This window comes from Notechis scutatus, chromosome 3, assembly GCF_049901735.1.
Source record: "Notechis scutatus isolate UNSWTSFEM ecotype Mainland chromosome 3, rNotScu1.2, whole genome shotgun sequence".
NCBI classification, from domain to species: domain Eukaryota; kingdom Metazoa; phylum Chordata; class Lepidosauria; order Squamata; family Elapidae; genus Notechis; species Notechis scutatus.
Window position 1 is genome coordinate 70,005,988 of NC_142011.1, and position 21,147 is coordinate 70,027,134.

A 21,147-nucleotide genomic window follows, 5' to 3' on the forward strand; every position below is an offset into this window, starting at 1 on the left:
AAGTAGCAACTGGCAGGTGGGAGGAGACAACAGAGCCAAGATACATTGCTTATAATGAAATCATTTTATGCTATTAGCATTGTTAGTGATAGATCACTTTGGCTAACTTGCATGTTGAATTTCAAAAGGAGAAACCTCACCCATTTTCTTTTTAAAAAGACAAGACAGCTTTATTTGACTATAAATAACTTGAAGCTTCAACAAATTACCGTAGGAAAATTGGACAAAATGGATTTCAGAATCCTGATTCTATTTTTATTTTATTTAATTTTTTATGTAAAAGAAATTCTTTAAAAATGGAATAAATAAATATTCAAAAATTTATTTTTGAAGTGTAGTATTTGCCCATATATAGAATAGAAGCAACTTTAAATAAAAAAGAATAAGTTGGATAACTTTTGCTGTCTCAGGCTACCTACACCAATTACAGAGTTGTCAATGCCTGGAATGCACTACCTGACTCTGTGGTTTCTTTCCCAAACCTCCAAAACTTAAACCTTAGACTGTCTAGTGTTGACCTCACCCCATTCCTAAGAGGGCTGTAGGGGGCTGTAAGCACACCAACGTCCTACTGTATCCAAGTAAGAGTAGATTCTTGACTCCGTTTCAAACTAATATTAGCTGATGAGTTGATACTTCTATTAAAGTGGCTTATAAGTGAGAGAAAGCTCTGAGCATGAATATATTTTGTACATGCTTATGGTTAATTAATAGTTGCCTTTCCCCTTTTTAAAATTAGAGTACAGATCTGGGACACTTATTTATTTTATTCAAAGCATTTATATACCCACCCATCTTCCAACCAACTCTGGTGGCTCCTAATCAGAAGTCAAAACAACAGATAAAATCATATGAAAAGTGTAAATCTTAAACAGATTAAAATAAAACATTAAAAATAACACTTGGCTTGAATCACTCTGTCGTCAGTGAAATACAGTATCTGATGGAATGGGAAATGTTCCCAAGTTGCCACCTTGCTATATAATGAAACTAGTGTCGGCTTGTGGCCCTTGGAACTGATGTACACGGCTTGCAGAGTTTTTGTGAAAGAAGGTGTTGTTCCCTTATGAATGATTGAGATTAATACACGATCCCCTTATGTAGTAATTCTTACTGTTTTAGGAAAAGGCATAAATGAGTCAAACATGCTGGTAGAAAAAGAAAGCTGTGTTGTGCTTTTATAAGAGAAAAAGGAAAACATGTTTATTCTGTTTCATATTTTCTTGCTGTCTTGGTTCTTTCAATTGCCTTCAGTTGCCTTCTTTATGCATACATAGACGAATGGGCCATTTTACACACATAGGAAAAGGCAAAGCTTCTGGCTGTGTATGCTCTAAAATATTTGAATGTTCTAGAACTCAAAACATGCTACTAAATTCGACTTAAAATAAAAGCCAGTATAAGATTGCCACCTTTGAATTAATGCAACATATTTGCTTGATCGAATGCAGAACTTTTGCCTTTTCTCTGAAGAACGAAGAGCCTAAAGCACGACTATTTTTTAGGGAGGTGTCATTGTAAATATTTAACTGCTTGGCCACTGTGATCAATTTGTAAAGCACCTGCTGTCAGAATTGCTTCGATTCATTGAACTTCTGACGACTGATTCTTTTATGGTAATTAGACCATCTTTCTGCCTTGGGATCTTTGAGGAAGTAGAATGGGTGCAATCTAGATTGTTCTCTTCCACACGCAGTTTGGAATTTACTCATCCTGGCTGCTATCAAGAAATGATTGAAGAAGTGATGACTTGAATCCGTGGGATTGTTAATACCCTCTTACTTCGATAAAGGAACTCCCCCTAAAGGAGACTGAGGCTATCTCTTGATCTAGGTTCTCCATAACTATTGCCCAGTCTCCATTATTATTTTTTGCTTCAGTGCTTATTGACTACATTTTAATTGTTATTTTATATATTTTATTGTAGGTTTTATTGGGTGCATTCATGCTGTGGCCATTTTGGAGCAGCCTTGTGTGTGATATATAAGCATTGTAAATACAGTACATGGTAATAAATTAACTGGAATTACTATTTTAAGGCCATAAAGTAGGGGTGGATTTTTTGTTAACATTACAAACTCATTCCACAATTTATTATTTTCATTTCACTTTTTCATATAGGTTTTCCAAGGACATTGGGTCAAGCTGAATCACTTGACAGGATATGTGAACTGGATCTAGTGATAAGTTTGAACATCCCATTTGAGACCCTTAAAGACCGACTTAGTGCTCGTTGGATTCACCCAGCAAGTGGCAGAGTATATAATATGGAATTCAATCCACCTCAAATCCATGTAAGATAATGAATTGTGATTTGATAAAAGGAAGGGTGGACATTCGGATAATTCAATATCCTATGCATTGTATTTTCTAGATAGACTCACACTGATAGATTTATACATTTAGATTACATATTTTGGGGAAATGAAAGAGGAGCAAAAACAGTGGGGGAGGAAGGGAGGGCAGGGGGAATAAATATCTAAATGTATCTATAAGTATCAGGCTGAATGTCCATCTCTCACTAGAAATTATTTTGAAATAACAGATGTAGTCCTTTACTTAATGACTGTTCTGTTTAGCAACTGTTTGAAGTTAGCAAGTTACTTAAAAATAATTTTATGACAGGTCCACACACTTATGACCGTCATAGCATCCCCACAGTCACATGATCATGACTTGAATGCTTAGTAACCAGTGTGTATTTATAATTGTTGCAGCATCCCACAGTCACATGATTGCCATTTTTATGCTTCATATCCAGCTAATGACAAGCAGAGTTAACGGACTAGCCAGCAATACTATAAAATCACAAGTTGTGGTCACATGATGCATGATGTCTTAATACACAAGGATGATTTGTTTAATGATCACCAATGTTTCATGTAACTACCATGTTATTTAGTGATGGAGTTGCCAGTGAGTTAAGCAAGGTCAATCTCTACTACTTAATGATATCTGGCAGGATGCTGCTGATTTCTATTATACAAACAAACAAAGAAACAGTCAGTCTTGAATCAAAGATCCTTAGATCACAAGAGACACAGATCATCTTGGTAATAGAAAAGAGACTTCAGCAGCACTCTAGGGGAAGTACTGACTGCCACAGCCTGCTGATGGGTAGCAGGTTAACTGGATTTATCTTATGGGACTACACAAGGGATGTCAAACTCAATTTTATTGAGAGCCACGTTAGGGTTGTGTTTGGCCCTTGGGGAGACTGGAGAGGGCATGGCCAGGGTGGGTGTGGCCAACTCAACATCACTCATGTCACGGGCACCTCTGGTGGCCCGAGCACTCTGCCAGAGAAAATGGGCTCTTGAGCTCCATTTTCAGCTGCGATGGCCTGCAACCCTCTGCCAGCAAAAACGGAGCTTGGGAGGGCCACCTGTGTTCTTCCCAAGCTCTGTTTTCACTGGCAGAGGCACCGTGGGCCGGTCCTTTGCTGTTTCGAGGACGGCTCTGTGGGCCAGATCTAAGCACCGTGTGGGCCAGATCCGAAGCATGGACCTTGAGTTTGACAATCCCTGGATTACACTGTTGGTTTCAGCAGGCTACTCCGGGACTGTCTTTACCCAAACCACACAAAGTCAGCCAAATATTAATTCCAATCATTGGAAGGGGTTTTAATCTCTATGCATTTCCTAAATAGCTTGCCCTGGGTAGAGTTAAAAAGAGATTCCAAAACTTAAGTTCAAGAATATCTATACCTATGATCCCCATAGGCTCAAATGCAGAAAAAAGAGGTAAAATTTCAGTCAGAAATATAGGGAATTGTGACCTTCAGATCTGGGGAGAAGAGCTATTAATCACATTGCAGCCTGTGAATGGTGTAAATTAGGATTTGGGTCTTTTTTCTTTTTACCTTGAGAAGTAAGACCAATGGGAGCAAGCTCTTAAGATGTATGGAACAAGACTGTTTGACAATGGAGAGACTGGTCATTGGTCAAGAGATAGAAATGTTTTTACTGCAGGTTTTTCAAACTTAGTTTCCCACACAGTGTAATTCCCGCCATATTTTAAACAGGGTATTGATGACATTACTGGTGAACCATTAATCCAACGGGAAGATGATAAACCCGAAGCTGTTGCTGCTAGACTAAGAAAATACAAAGATGCTGCAAAGCCTGTAATGGAATTGTACAAGTGAGTTGGAATCTAAATACCATACAAGCCATTTTTAAAACAATACAAGAAAAGGCATGGAGTGTGTCAATAATCTTTTGCTTTTTAAATATTATTAAAGTTTTACAGATACAGAAATAAAAAACTGACATCAGCTAAGAAAAATATAAAACTAAAAAGTTCAGAGAGAAAAATAAATAAAAATAAATAGTAACACCCTCAATTAAAGAAGAAAAAAAGGGGGGGAAAATATAAAGAAATGATTTCTCCCATAAGAATAATCTCTTGTGTTTCTGTCTGTTGTGGACATACCACAAATATATATTTGTTGCAGTTGTCAGGTTCCGCTTCAATAAACTGAGAATAACCACAAACACACTTTGCTTTGCTTTGAAGTGTTCATCTCCTATTTGCAAGCAGCAGGATCTGACCAGCATGTAATGCAAATTTAGTCAGGACTGCCTGCCTAGTGCTCTCCACCACCTTTTAACCCCACACAAAAGCCACCCTGCCTGCCCCACACCCGGTGATTAACTCTAACAGACGAATAAGGGAAACGCTTTCTGCCAAATAAGGGAAACGCCAGCAGTCTCTGAATTAGTGCCTCTCAGCTGTTTGCGAGTTCCTTCTGGCTCTCCGGCTCATCAAAGTAGGTATCAGCGCCGAGCGAGTCATCCACGCGCCCCCGAAATGGCAGCCCATGTGTCCCAGGGCTGACAGTAGATCTTTGTTGTGAAGACCCATTGCGACCCCATGGACAATGTTCCTCCAGGCCTTCCTGTCCTCTACCATCTTCTGGAGTCCATTTAAGCTCACGCCGACTGCTTCAGTGACCCCATCCAGCCACCTCATTCTCTGTCGTCCCTTTCTTCTTTTGCTTTCAAATGTGCCCAGCATTAGGCTCTTCCCCAGTGAGTCCTTCCTTCTCATTAGGTGGCCAAAGTATTTGAGTTTCACCTTCAGCATCTGGCCTTCTAAAGAGCAGTCAGGGTTGATCTTCTCTAGGACTGACCGATTTGATTGCCTTGCAGTCGAAGGGACTCGCAGGAGTCTTCTCCAGCACCATAGTTCAAAGGCCTCAATTCACACACACACACACACACACATACATATGAAAGCAGTTGGAATGGTTTATTAGTTTCTACATGAATTGCAAAATATAACAAACTATAGATAGGTTTTAAGAAATATTTTCTATTGCAATACACAATTATTTTTTATATTTAAAAGTCATGGGATACAATACAAATAGTTTTGGATAACACAAACTTTACTGAGTAATATTTTCCCTTTGTTCTGTTTTCCTACACCTATTGACATGTGAATGTATGCCCAGATGAAAATACTTCCACTCTGAAGTATCTTATTAGAAATGCCCTTTATTTTCTTTGTTCAGTTACAAACATGTTATCTCTTTCACAACCTGAAAGACCTCTGGGAATATAGCTAATGGCTTAATCATGATTACACACAATTTGTATTCAACAGTTGCTAAAAGACTTACATAATTAATACAACCGAAATGAACATTAGCAGTTGATCATTCAAGTATATTTCAGTTGGTTCTAAAATTGTAGTCTTATGCTAATCAAAGTGTTTAAATACAAGATTCAATTAATGCCGTTTTTAGTTTCTGGATTTAATGCTCCCATGTCCCCTCTTTAGAGTATAATGTGTATTACCACAATTTCAAGAAGTGGAATAAAAATTGGCCTGGATGTGTTTTGCAAGTCATCCTTCTGATAAATTGAGATTGATCCTAGGTATCTATTCTCAAATCCTACCATATAGGTATTACTGCTTTGAAATGGTGTAAATAATGCAATATTTTTTTAATGATCAAGTTAAGTATCTGAAAAGATGAAGGAAGCATGAACAAATAGTTTAGTGTGTAGTGTCTTCTTAAATTACCTATTTTTTAGGTTTGTAAAAATACTACAATTTATAACACAAAACTTATATGTAAAGTTGGAAATGCATCAATTTGTGAAGAACTCTAAATAAAATCTGACAACTGTTGTAAAGGAAGTGATACTGTCCCCTAGGAAAGATGCCTGTGCACTAATTTCTTCTTATTTACTAATTTATTGGTTCTATCATATTGGTCAACTCTGTTTTGCAATTAGTTTCATTTCAGCAGAGTCAGAATTATTATCTAAGTTTAACTGTTTAAATTATGAATAGTAATGATTTGAATACATTCATTAAATTTTTTATATTGGACAAGTAGTCATATCTCAAAGCTTATTTTGTTGTTTTTTATTTCTATCTTTTTTCAGTTAGTTTTGCTTAGATTTTTTTCTTTTATGATACATGCCATTCTAATTCTTTGCAATTTTGTTTAATATATTAATATTTCTGAATCTTCAAGTGCTTGGTTCATCATCATCTGTAAGTAATTCCAATAAGGAATTCAGAGATAACATGTGTGACTAAAGCACAGATCGACAAAGACTATACTCATACTGTATATTGGTCATTTTTAATTTTTTAACTTCTTAATGATATTGGCAATAGCACTTATATTAATGTACCACTTCATAGTGCTTTACAGCCCTCTCTAAGCAGTTTACAGAGTTAGCATAATGCCCCCAACAATTTGGGTCCTCAAAGTGATTTTACATTTGGTTAACTATTTTTAATGGTTTTATTTTGCTTTTTTCAATAGTTTTGTATGTTAATGTTTAAATAACATAAACCCATAGTGCACCTTCCTTAACATGATTTTATCCTTTGGCTTGTATATTTCTCATCATGTGTAAGACTGCATTTCTATCACAAAGGGATTGCATGTAGTTTTATCATTGAGTGCTATTTTATGGTGATTGTTGACCAGAATAAAGATACTGCTATATTTTCAGTTGGTTACATGATGGAGAAGGCTAAAAAATGCAACAGAGTCAAAAGAGATGAGCTATCTTTTGCTGATGCATCTTCTTTTCTATCAGTTATTCTCTCATTCTTTGATCGTTTCTTAATCTGTAAGCATCAAGCTGCAGGAAAGGGACAGGTTGTTAAAATTATCTTGAGAGATGTGTGATCTGGAGATATAACCTGCATATGACAATGAAATAAGGGGGAAAGAGATATTATAATTACTACATATTAAAATAAACATATGTTTGGTTGACCAATTGATAAAAAAGATGTTTATGCATATACTACTTTTTCTGTTTTATTTAGAAAAGTAAATTGCAACTTGGTGATTAAATAAATGTTCTTTCAATAAGCCATTTTATTGTCATTCTATTGATATCTACAATTCCTGGAATTCAGAATAAGTTGCCTAAAGTCATAAGTAAAAGTACTTATCAGTAAAGGTATGCACACTGACAAATATAAAACTGTCAGTCCTGTTTTATATTGTTACCTAATCCTTTTGGCTTTTACTAACTAAAGAACACAGTAGAACCTGCAATACTGGTTTTCTTAAAATTATTCATTTGCTAACACAAATGTCTAATCTCAATTTCAGAAACAGAGGGATTCTTCACTCATTCTCTGGAACAGAGACCAACAAAATCTGGCCTTATGTTTATACTTTGGTGTCCAACAAGATTCCTCCAAACCAAGCAGAAGAAGCTAACTAAACATCTGTAAAATGGGAAAAAGAATTTTATGTTGTTGATTTTGGTCTTGTTTATGATGTGCTGTATCTCTACTCTGCTCTTTTTTTAAAAGAGTAGCTATTCTCTCTGATTCTACTGGAGAATAGTTGTGGAACTCCGTCTTTCAATGATTACTCTGTATGGAATTCTACTTCTTGGCATATAAATATTTGTGCACGGACTTCAAGTAATTGTAATTAATATGCAGAGACAGTTACACCTGAGCTGTTCTGTAGAATCCATTCCTCAGTCTCTCCAGCTACATTTAGATCTTCTCTGTATTCAGTGTGCATTTTCATGGGTCCTTAATCTAACACTCCATTTAAATGGAAACACACGGTATTCTAGGTGTATATTCAATGCGGTAAGCATTGTAGGAAATACATGCATTATGCAGGTCAAATAATGTATGTTTTGAGTACTTAAAAAACTGAGAAGAATCATGGTGAATTCAATCTCTCGGTTTGCTAAGAAGACAACCTTAGATAAATATCTGTTATAAAATGCTGCTGTATAATAAAATTAGACTTTTAAATTTGAGTGGCTTTAGGCCTTTCTTTGTTGAAGAGAGCAGGCCTGTTCTAGTTCTAAGAACAGTTGCACTACATGGTTAGTAGTTTTAAAACTTTGATTTTATAATATAGTACAACCAGTCACTAATAAAAGTGCAATATCTCAATTTTTTTTGCTCCTGTAAATTTGTCCCAATTAGCCATCAACCAGGCAAATGATTATGTGGGCAAACATAAGTCAGACCTAGTCGGTTGTTGGTGCAATAAGTAGCAAAAATCTATTGCTGCAGAGATGGCGAAATATATATTTGCAGTTCTATGCTTGCATTTTAGAATTGTCCAGGTAACTCTTAAAGCTTGGTCATATCACATGTGCAAAAATGTATATCAAAACTATGAATTAATTTAATGACAAGAAGGGAGATTTCTGACTTTACTGTCTGTATTTCCAGTATCCCCTTAATTTCCTTGCTAATTGCTTCATCAGACTGAGCCTGCAGGTAAGAGAAAACTTTGAATGAATAAAAACAGATCCATCTACTGTAAACCTACTCCTTAATATTCACTCTGCTTTTACAATGTTGTTGAGTTTATATGCTGCAATGGTGCAGTTAATGTGAGTATTGACCAAATTCCTGCCACCCGATTTTAAATCTAACAGTTGAATAGATTTATTTAACTTTTGGTGTGTTTGTTCAAACTTATCTTTTCTCAAAGGATCAATTTCTACATTGCAATGAATATGAGAAAACTGGGGCTCTGCTGTAGGTATCTCTACAGATTTTGTAGGATTCAACATTATTTTTTGATAATGGTGCTGATGGTCCTTGTTGGCCCATGCTAAGTCCTCGGGAGAGTTGTCCTTAAAAAGTCTATAGGAGATGTAAAAATAGCATAACTTTGCTAAATTGTCACGAGTTGCCTTATTTTATGCTGTAGAAAAGGGATGAGGTAAGGTGGAAATGCATTTGAATAAATTAGCCTTTTATGGAATTATTATTTTCTCTTTATGCTTTTGATATCTAAATTATGCTTTTTGACAGAATAGAAACTTCCACATATAATGAAATAGAACAAAAGTTTAATTGTTGGAACTTAATGCCCTTTTTTCTGCATTCCTACAAACACACATTATACATAAGTTGATACTTGGGAAGGAAATGGTAATTGCAATTAATATTTTCAAAATTGAATTGGCAAAGCCCCAGTTTTAGTATAGTACATTTCAAACTGTTAACTATTATTAAGAGTTCAAGAACTTTGTTCAGTTATTTAACCTTGCTGCATAAATTTTGAAATGAACTGTGTAGTAAATTTTATGTAGGAAGATATGCTACTATACAGTTCATTTTTCAATATCTTTACAGGTTTAGGGAGATGATCTGAATCAAATCATATAAGCATATTTTTAAGTACACATACACATCTTCCATGATTAGGAAACTTGTTCCATCTATGTCAGTGAGTAGCACCCTTTTAATAGGTCTACTAGAGCTTGGTTGCAATAATTACATCAGGGATGTAATTGAGGGGCACATCTGTTGTGTTTGACCTCGGGTGGGACGTGGCCAGGGTGGGCATGGTCCGCTTGATGTCACTCATGTCAGGGGCACCTGTGGTGGCCAAGTGCCCTCACACTCTTCCTTGCTCTCATAATCTATCTCCTTCCTCCCACCCTCCCTTCTTTTTCCTTCCCTCTTCAGTCTCCTTTTTTCTTTTTTCCCTTCTTTCCTTATTTTTCTTTCCTCTTTCCCTTTCTCCTTTCCTGTCCCTTCTTTCATGCTCAAATGCAAAAGGGGAAACATTTCTCCTTTTGTTTTGTTTTTAGTTTGTTTTACTAGCCCTCTGCCAGCAAAAATGGAGCCTGGTATGTGTGTGTGTGGCCCCTTAGGGCCTGTTTATGGCCACAATGGCCTCCTGTAGTCCTCTGCCAGTGAAAATGGGGCTGTTGGCGGAGGCTGTTGTGGCGAAAAACAGGTCCTGAGTGGCATATTTACTGGCAGAGGCACCGCAGGCTGGTCCTTTCAGGGAGGCCCTGTGGGCCAGATCTAAGCACTCTGTGGGCCAGATCCAGCTTGGGGGCCTTGAGTTTGACACCCCTGAATTGCATGATCACTAGATATCAGCAGATGAAGAAAAATTACAACTCCTAGCTGCCTTCTAGTAGTAATGCAGATTTTTGAGCTTAGATCTGGTAGGATTTTCCTATGAAGGTCTTCATATTGGCCTTGTAGTGATATACTACTCATTTTAGAGAACATACATTTCTACATTATATAAGACAATAGAAAGAAATTGCTTTTCATTTTTGTAAGAAATTTATTTTTACACAAAGCATTAAGAGGGAGAAACAAGCTGCCGTCCTATATATGCCGTCTCAGGAGCAAGTTTTCTTGAGTTCTGTGGATCTCATAAATTGTTACACATGGTATTGTCCATTTGCCCTTTAAAACTTTACACACAGATATTATTACTAATACACTATTTTGTTACTTGTTAATATTATTTGATTTAAAGAAGTACTCTAGCAATTACTTATGTGTGAGTGTGCAAATGCAAGTTAGTTACTCACTGTTGCATTCGTTGTTTTCACAGAACAATTGAGGTAGAAGCCAAAACGTTAAGAGTCATTGCATCACAGTAGAGCAGGGGTCCCCAACCGCGGTCCGCGGACCGGTACCGGTCCAGCGGAACAAGTCTTACCGGGCGCTGGTTGCTGGGCGCCGCCATCTTTTTGGTAAAAAGTGCTTCCGTTGAGCTTTTCGGGTAGAAAGCTCACCGGAAGCACTTTTTCATCAAAAAGATGGCGGCTGCGCTCGGTGAGCTTTTCGGGTAGAAAGCCATTTCTGCCGAAAAGCTCACCGAGCGGCCGCCATCTTTTTGACGAAAAAGTGCTTCCGGTGAGGTCACCGGAAGCACTTTTCCGTCAAAAAGATGGCGGCGCCCAGTTGATGCGGGTACCGGGCGCGGCGCCCAGCTGATGCCGGTACCGGGCCGCAGGCGTCAAAAGGTTGGGGATCACTGCAGTAGAGTATTCTCAAACTTAAATTATGAAGCTTGTGCTCGTTGCACAGTGTGCATGAAATCCGCACTAGTCCTGTATATGTCAAACTTGTAGTATGATCTACTTGAAAAGCAAAGTCTTGCTTTTGGTTGATAGCTACTTCAACATATCACTGCAACCACCTACTTTCATTTATTACTGCCATTTAACTTTCAAGCATACTGTTGAATTTCTACCTGTTTTATATCTTGAACCTTTAAAAACATTGCCTTTTTATGCTATGCTGCATTGCCATTTACTCTTATTTTTTTAATGATGTATAAGCATTTATATGAAGCAATGCTTGTTGTCATGCTGTTATGGAAGTGAGCATGTCTGAAACCAACCCAAGCTTTTTATTTTGCAATGAAACATAGAATGCCATTTGGACTAGATTACAAATTGGTTGTTCTGAGTGCTTCAATGTTTCTGACAATTTATTAATTGAAGATTCCATATATGTAGGTGCAACTCATCTACTGTATTTTTAGCATGACTGGTTTTTTGAACTTCTTAAGAAAACAAATTATGCTTCACAGTATATATTTGGAAATATAACTTTTCAAAGGTATTTTGGCATTTTTTAAAAAGACCTTGAGTCATTTCCACCAAATTCTATTAACTCTCGCTTCAGGGAGTTATTTCAGGGAGTTATTTCTTATTTCCTTGATGCTATCAGTAAGTGGAATCCAAAGCATCACCCTTGTTGCAGTTTTATAAAGTTTAGAAACTTCAATGTAGGCCGCATATGCAAGAGGGAGAGGAAACTGTTAAATATTATGTATATCTTAACTCTTTCGGAGATAACAAAGCTTTGGCACAACAAGAACATTATTTTATGTATATTATGATGCACATCACTCAGAATCATTTGGTAAGGTGGGCAGCAATAGAAATCAAATCAATACAATAATAAACAAGATATGCTTGTTGTAGCTTTTCACTGTAGAAGGAAGGTTCATTTCCTCCTAACCTACTCCTGCTCAAGGTCTAATGTTACCAAGGGAGAAATGCTAAAATCCTCTCTGGTTTCCAAAGTGTAGATTTCAGAGACTGTTTCTGGAGAAAGTTCTCTTCATTGGTTTCCGTGATGGGTTTATACATTGCACTAAATCAAGCCATAATAGCCTGGTTCAAATGTAACCAACCCGAAGTCACAATGGGTGAATTCACATATCATAGCCCCAAGCAAGCATTTGGTTTAGCTTTCTACTCTGCCCCAAATTTTTTTCTCCTTGGTGTTTTAATTAGTGTTAGTCAATTATGAGCATGGACCTTAAATGTAAGGCTGGGTATGCACATTTTTTTCCTGTGCTCCAAGCACATAGTGAAAATAGCAGATAATGCTACAGGGATTTGTGATTTTCTGAAGAAAGGAGGGACAGAGTTCTGATCTTAGGTGAATTATTAATTTGAACCGATTCTATATATCTAGCTTGAAAAAAAATCTTTCAAAAAGACTTAACAAAGTGATAAAATAAGTTTCATTTGGAAGAATGAAATAGGGGAATCCAGTACATATATCACTGGATGCTGTGACAGCATATAACTGACCTTTGTTAATTTTGAAAAGCTAACTAGAATCTGACCTGTTTAATGGTTGGATAAGAGATGACCATGATATGGCTGTAGGCTAGTTTGGGAAGTTGAAAAGGCCTGCTGAAAGAAGGCAATAGTAAACATCTATCTTCCAAGCAAAGTACATGGGTATTCCATCAAGTCATCCACTGTTGACCTTCCCTTGAAAGAGAATATTTACACTTAGATATTGGAGAACAGAAGCAGTCTTCTGGCTCTAGTTTATAAGTCTTAGAATGTTGACATGTAAAAGTTACAGGAATCAAGCCATTCCAAAATTCATATTTATGGCAAAGGGGTAATCTACGAACACATTATATTGCTTTATGAATCTTCAGTGTATATAATTAAACATCAAATATGTTACAATATTAAAATACCTACTTGGTGCCCTGAATTGTACACATTCATTCCATATGTGGAATATTCAGATGCTACTGACTTTTTGTGATACCTTTCCCCCAGATTATTACGTCTTGTAATTTACCATCATTTTCACCTCACAATGTCAGCACCTTACTGTGAATCGGATGTGTTTTCTAAACTCAGCAATTGTTATAATGACTATAATGAGATCATATTGGAACCTAGGTATTCTTTGGTTAGACAAGTGTTGTAAACAATTTTTGTCTAGAATAACTTCATGGGAGATGCAGTTTAGTTCTGTATTGCATAGCCTTCTATCCCCTCCCTCCAAATACTCTATATAGTCACTGTATGAGCACTTGTTGTGTGTTAATAAATTATCTTTAATTTAGTCCATGCTGTGAGAAGTGTGTATTGTGTAGATAAGGTAAAGTTTTCACCTGTCTAGTTGTGTCTGACTCTAGGGGGCAGTGCTCATCTCCTTTTTTCTAGCTAAGGAAGCCAGCTTTGTCCAAAGATGCTTCCGTGGGTCTTGTGGCCGACTTGACTATATGCCGAGGTGCACAGAACACTGTTACTTTCCCACCTGAGTGCTGAGTGGTACCTATTTACTTGCATTTGCATTCTTTCGAATTGTTAGGTTGGCAGGAGCTGGGACAGGAATGGGAGCTCACCCCATCAGGCAGTATTTGAGTCTTGAACTACTAACCTTCCAGTCGACAAGCCTAGTGTCTTAAGTGCTAGGCCAATACACTCCTATTATGTGGATAGATGAGTAATAAAAACCGGCATTGTGATTCCTGTATGCATAGATTATACCTGCAAACTTTTGTTTGACAATTGGCCAGTTTTGCCCTGACTTAGTTTCAATTTTAATTCACTACTTCTAACTAAAAAATAAATGGAAATTTGGTGTGCTTCACCTCTAACACTGTGTGTTTATAAGAATGCCTCTTGACATACTAACCTCCTGGCTATTCCTAGAAAACAAGAATGATGGGAAGCTGCTAACCAATACCTGATCTCTAGAAGTGTGACTTTCTGCCCTAAAAAAACAAAAACAAAAGTAAACTGGAGAAATAAAGATTTTCAGATTCCTTGGAGGGACATCAGGAAGCAAACTTGTTACTTTCCTTCTGATCAATATGTGTTTTGTCCTGTCTCCTCCACCATGTCAGCCATTTTATACGAACATAAGGCATGCTCTCAAACTCTACATGTGTAGACTGCTATATTGCAGAATGATTGCTTGTCCCTGGCTACATAATTAAAAGCAGGTCTGGTTTTCAAAATATTTAATATAGTGGAAGATTAGGCTGAGTCTAGAACATATAGTTATTGAAGTCTGCATCCTTACACAGTTCATCCTGCTTGTATAAACAATAAAAGTCATAAATGGCATGGTATTAAGTTGATATAGTGAATTAAGGCATCCAGCCAAAAACCAGGGGTCGGCAACCCATGGCTCTGGAGCCACATGTGGCTCTTTCATCCCTCTGCTGCAGCTCCCTGCGCAATTGATAGGGCTTTGGGTTAGGACAGATAGAGGAAAAGGGACACCACACTAGGAGGAGACTCTATGATGGAGGAACTGGATTTCCGGTCGGCTCCAGAATTGAATGGGGGGCTTCTGGTTAGGACCTTTGTGGCTCTTTGAGTGTTTAAGGTTGCCGACTCCTGCCTTAGATAGAAAGCCAATTACATTATTTGAGGCCAGTCTTCCTTTGTCAACCCTAAGAAGCAAGCAATGGCAAACCCCTTCCAAAATATTGCCAAGAAAACTGCAGGTTCTTGTCCAGACAGTTGCCAGAGTCAACACTGACTCCAAAACATTCACACAAATCCTCACCCTTCTTACATTAGCCAATGATCTAAAGAAGAACAAGTGATTACAGCAAGCAACATTTGCTTCTAGCAATAGCAATAGTACTTAGACATATACTGCTTTATAGTGCTTTACAGCCCTCTGTAAAGCGGTTTACAGAGTCAGAATATTGCCCCCAACAATCTGGATCTTCATTTTACCCATCTGAGAAGGATGGAAGGCTGAGTCAACCTTGAGCATGGTGGGATGCAATCTGCCAAATTACAGGCAGCTGGCTGTCAGCAGAAGTAGTTTGCAGATATTGTTTAAGTCGCTCGATCCATCCCAATGCACTGGAGAAGTGGCCAAGAAAGATACCTCAGTTCTAAACAAATATCGTTTTGTTCCTTGGATGCAGTTCTTTGTGAAAAGAAAAAGAACCTGAAAAATAAATACATCTGCTGCATGCAAAGATGAACAAGGACAAATCATGCTAGGCAATGGCTTGCCAAATTCAGAATTGGACCTCTGCTGGAATGCTTCACTTCACTTTTCTGATATTTACACTTAATTACACTTGTACATAATAAGTCAGTATGGATCCACTAATGGCTTAAAATAGCAGCGGATAATTGGATTCTTAGTGTATGATGTACATACTAAAAGAGGAAAATAGATTTTTCAGTTAAATATTTACTGGCTGGAGAATTCTGGGAGTTGAAGTCCACAAGTCTTAAAGTTTCCAAGTTTGGGGACCCCTGGTTTACACGATTGTACAGGGGAAATTAAATATGAAAGGACTCAGAACCATTACAGAGCTCTGAAATCAAAACAATTTTGAGAATTATACTTTGAATGACGCATCCGCCTATTACACTTACATTTATCTCAAGTCACAAATGCAGAAAAAGAAAGGGGGAAAAAAGGAAACCAATATACTGTATTTGAAAAGTTGGATTAAATCTGCCCCTGACAATATTGAATTTATAAGGATAAAAGATTAAGTTTTCAAGAATCATTTTAACACAATACATTTTAAATGTCTTCATGAAGCCTTGGATGTGAGATGTCCTCCCTAAGAGCCCTTGAAATTATAAAAATGTGCATGACAGAACTAAAAGGTCAAGGGTCAAGGAGGGTAAAGCCAGGAAAAAAGCATAAATAATCTAGGAGAATTACAGCCAAGGTAATATTTGTGACTATCTGCCAAGGCATGTTTCATGGCATCAAGTTTGCTAAAATTTTCTCCTGCAGGAGGCTTATCTAACCTTTACATGACTGTCTGAAAGTCTGAGGAAGAGTGAATATCACCATTTCTCTCTGGAATAAAATGGAAAGAAAGATTGTTTTTAATTTTGGAAATTTTGTTAATAGACACAGAAACAAACCAGCACTTAACACCAGCTTCATTTTTCTTTCTTTTTTCTTTTAATTATAAGAATACAACACGGTGTAGCCGATCTGACATTACAATTGTTATACATTTTACTTCATCATTTACAATCTCCTTGTTTGATACATTGTTTACTAATTATTCTAATCATCATAGCTACTTATCTTCCGATGTTGCTACTTATATTGCCTTCTTCTATGCAACCATTGATAGAATTTATTCCACGTTTCATAGTACTCAGATTCTCCCTTGTTTTTTAATTCTAGAATTAACCAATCTGATTCTGCACAAGCCATAATTTTCCTTATTATCTCTGTTTCTGGCGGTATGCTTTCATTCTTCCAGTATTGTGCATATATTATTCTAGCCGCAGTGATTCACTTAACTGTGGTAAGAAAGGTTGTAAAATGAGACAAAATTCACTTAAGTGTTTCACCCAGCAACATAAATTTGGGGCCTCAATTGTGGTTGTAAGTTGAGGACTACTTGTGAATGACAAAGATGTGAAAGTATGTGAATGACAAGAGAATATTCATCTAATCAACGATGTGGTCTTTTCGAAAGCTGAAAGGATCCAAATTTACCCTAGAAACTCTTTATAATCAAATAGAATTGACTTTATCTCTGCAGAACTTCAAATGTACTGCTACATATCTGCAATTTTTTTTTCTTAAAAAAAAATAGAGCTGAAAGAATTTTATTTCTTCACCATGTAAAATAACCTTTCATTTTGTAGCATTTATCAGATTATCAATACTTTATTGAGGGTACCCACATGTAATAAGGAAGAGAATTCTCTGTAGAAATAATTGTATGCTCTTCCTACCATAAGCAACAATACTGTAACACTTTAATGCTTACAAAATTCTCTATTTTTTTACTGACTTAGGAAGATGCATAGCAAATGTAACTTTTTTTCCTCTGCTAGGCTATACTTTCACGTTGTTGCTAAACATGCTGGTTATTTTTTAGGCCCAGATAAATTTTAATTAGTTTTGGAATAGTTTTAGGAGAAAATGACTGAAAATAGCACCATGGTTTCTGAATCACAACTCAGCATAAGTGAGAATTTGATCAATTTTGGCACAGCAAAGCCTTAGGGCTCCTTTTCCTTTATCTGATGTTCTTGTTGAGATTAACTAAATGAGCCAATTATCATTTTCTTCTTAAACGAACAAGTGAAACAGCATCTATTGAAATTAACTGAGAAAATCTTTGACTCCAGATCCTGTTCCATGCCAGATTTTATTAAATATGTTATGTCTTCTTGCAACCCGTTCTTCGTCTGATTCTCTATAATACAAACTATAACCCAGGACTGTGCATCGTTCCCTACAAATTAGCATCACATTGCTACCCTGGATGGAGAAATGCAGCCCTTTGTGACCTATGACTGGCTGTGAATGACAAATCAAAAGTCAGCATTTTAGAAATCAGCTGGGTTTTTCTTTTTTCCCCCCCAACTGAACTGCAGCAAGGAGAGGAAAGGGAGCATGAAAAAGTCAGAAAATAAAGGTAAGGAAAACCTATCGTTGGGAACATATCCGACGTTACAAATAAATGCCTGAATATAGTTATTGGATTATAGTGTTGTTCGTTCTGCTGAGTAACCTTATTTTAAAATGGCATTTTAGAATTCTACATCTTGAAAGCAAAACAAGCCTTTTTAGAAATAAATGCAGTTATATAATATATAGCATAGAATAGGCTGTGCATGGTGTCTTACCAAATCTTTGTATTTGCTATTTTGAAAGACAAATTAGTGCCATTTATTATCTATTTTTACATAACTATGAAAAATGATTTTTGTTACTGAAGATGTCTTCAATCTGAGTTTGTTTGTACTTTGATGCTATCTTACTACTTACCAGTCAGAAATAATTGGATGGCTTGAAGTTTAAATAGTAACAGCAGCCTCCAGTCTGCAAGATCTTCTCTTCCCATTAAAAGAAAACAAAAAATGATAGGTTGTTGTTGTTTTTAAATACGTGTTATGTCTGGTTCATTTTTATAATCGAATTGGTGAGCTATTCCGAGATGAAGCATCTTCTCTTTACAAAGCATATCCTTAATTCCAAATCATAGATAATATCAAAATGCAACCTACATTAATCCAGCTCTGAAATTAACAGCTGCTAAAAAAAAAAAAAAAAAAAGTGAAGATAGGCTGCTTAGCAGAATGTAGATATGCAGTGATGTGAAATAACAGTCCTAAGGCTAGGTGGCTGTTCCCCAATCTGGTTAGGAAGAGCTGGGCCTTTGCTGTAAGGCTTCCTATTTATAAAAATTAAATATTCTTCTAGCAAACAAAGAAATTGTATTAATCAAGATAGTCAAGGCCTCCATCTTCTCGTATTCCTTAAAGGGGAAGGGAGCTGTCAATTTCAACCCCAGCTTCATTTTCCTGATAAAAGCTCTGTCATTCTGCTAATTTAAAGGCTGCCAATAGCAGCTTGAAGACAATGCAGAGATATGCTATATTTAGCCAGCTGTGTGTTTCTTTTTGGGGGGTGGGGGTGGGGGGAAGAGGAAGGTGGGAAGATGTGCCATACAGCTGAGACAGCCTGTCTTTATAAATCTCTTTAATTAATGACGAACTCTAGCATTTTGCCCTTGATGTTTGTTTTCCTGCATGCTGATGGATCTGCAAGCAAATTGCTGATTCTTTCTGTGCAGAGCTTTTATCCAGCTGAAAATTAATCCTCAGAGTAACAAGAAGGCCTATATATGAGCTGCTGTGTGAATCTACCAGCAATTTCTCTCCCCCCCCCACTTTTTTTTTCTAAAGGGATATTTTCAAGTTGTTTGTCATGGTCAAATACTCCCCCCCCCAAAAAACGATTCTTAGCTTGGGATGGGAAAAAAATAAATTTGAAAGTATGAGTGAAGGAAATCTATCTCTGCGGATGATGATCTGAATATAGGTAAGTGAAGGGCAAATGATTTTCTGATCGGATAGCTATCCAATGTCGTGCCCTCAAATGTATTGGGACTGGATCTCAGGAGAGTGCTGGGATGGAGGAAGCTGAGACAGACTGCTGGATAGCTGGATAGCTTTACTGCCCATTTGAGCAGAATTGCACCACGATTCTATCTTTTTCTCTCTCAGGCACGATATCTCTCCCTGGCATAATATTTTAAAGAGTTAGTACTGGCAGCCAAATCAAATGGCAGTTCTTTTCTGGAGCTGTACCATTTTGGTTGCCAGGGGTGTGCTTTGGAAGATTCCTTCCCAGATTCTGAATCCTTTCTGCCTGTACAAAATCATGGCATATTTAGAGAAAAGCTGACGGTGGCAATTTCATCTCCCTTTTCTTTGCACGTATGCTTTCATCGATAAGGCTCATTTTTCCCTTGTGATTTTTTTTTGACAAGGATTCCTATGCAGCATACTCACCCTCCCATCTGTAGTGGTACAAACTCGATGGTAATCTTAAAGGTAAATGCTCAACTTTTCCTTATAGTTTTTCCTGGCAACAATACAGAAGATTAGCAAGGATCTTTTCTCAGTTTTACCAGCCTTGGCTATATTTTCTTAGTTTATAGGCTTGGAATTCCATCTTTGTCACTCCTTCAAAAGTTAACCAAGTCTGACAATGTTTAGCTTTTCAATCAGAGTCAACCAGGTGCTACTTTTCTAGCGGGGTATTGAATATAGTAATCAACCTAGCTCTTTTTTGGGGATCTCCAGGAAACCTTTCCCTGCTGGAAAGGCAAAATAGTATTTGCATGGGAGGGAGGTCACTTTCTCCCTAGCATGGTATATGACTCATGGCTGGTTTAACAGAAACTTTCCTGGGATTCTGGGAGGTGAGTCATTTGCTTAAGCCATCTGGCTGCATTACATAAACCTATTCCTTTTTATGGATGCCTTTGACAAGATAATTTTTTCCTGCATTTTGTTAGGGTCAGAAGCTACAATATGGTTATATGACTTGTGTTACATAATTATGTACTGAATATATGCATGAAGAAAGATGATATGGAGAAAATGCACCCAGGATTGCATGACTATCATGCTGGATTATCTGAACTTCAGGTTGCATTTAGCCCCATAATTCTTCAGGAAAACCACTAACAGTGACTATTAACAAGTAGTAGCAAATGACAGGCACATTTTACTCCTTCCTTTTACTTCTCCAAACCTTTTAGATAATTATGTATTATATTGCCTCTCAATTTGCTCTTCTGTAGCCTAAATATATGGTTTTAAAAATCATTCTTTTTTTTTAATAAAAGTTTTTTTTATTTTTATCACAACAACAAAAACAAACATAAAACCTTCTTTCTGTTCCACAGTATGTCAGTTGAGTACATATTCGTGCACAAATAATATCATACATATTTAACTTATATATATATTTATAATTGTTCTTATCAATATTTTATATCACATTTGTCACTTATTCTATTATCCTTAACTTTTAAGTCCTTAACTTTCAATAATATATTTCAAGTTCATTTTCTTACTCTATCTAACTCATCTATTTATCAGTAACAATATGTTATACTATACTTATATAATTCAATTCTTTACTCTTCTATCCAACCATTCATAAAATAGATTCCAAATTTTATAACAGTCTGAAAAATCATTCTTGATAGAATGTTTTTTCCAATCTTCTCAAAATATTAATAGTCTTTCCTCTGAACTTATTGTGGTGGTCGGTTGCACAGTCAGATGTTTAAACTGGATTTGACAATTATTACTTGATGTTTAT

At 36.7% G+C, this 21,147-nt stretch overlaps 1 protein-coding gene across 10 annotated transcripts in view; it reads left to right on the forward strand.

The window, feature by feature from the left end:
• The window catches only part of AK4 (adenylate kinase 4), a 37,145-nt gene extending 27,915 nt beyond the window's left edge, over positions 1-9,230 (forward strand). For all 10 annotated transcript variants that reach the window (XM_087960417.1, XM_026665984.2, XM_087960414.1 and 7 more), the window contains 3 exons: positions 2,122-2,294; positions 4,025-4,143; positions 7,598-9,230. In XM_087960417.1, coding sequence (XP_087816543.1) covers positions 2,122-2,294; positions 4,025-4,143; positions 7,598-7,712 — 407 coding nt within the window. In that variant the 3' untranslated portion in view covers positions 7,713-9,230. The remainder of the gene's footprint in view (positions 1-2,121; positions 2,295-4,024; positions 4,144-7,597) is intronic.
• The last annotated feature ends 11,917 nt before the right edge of the window (positions 9,231-21,147 follow it).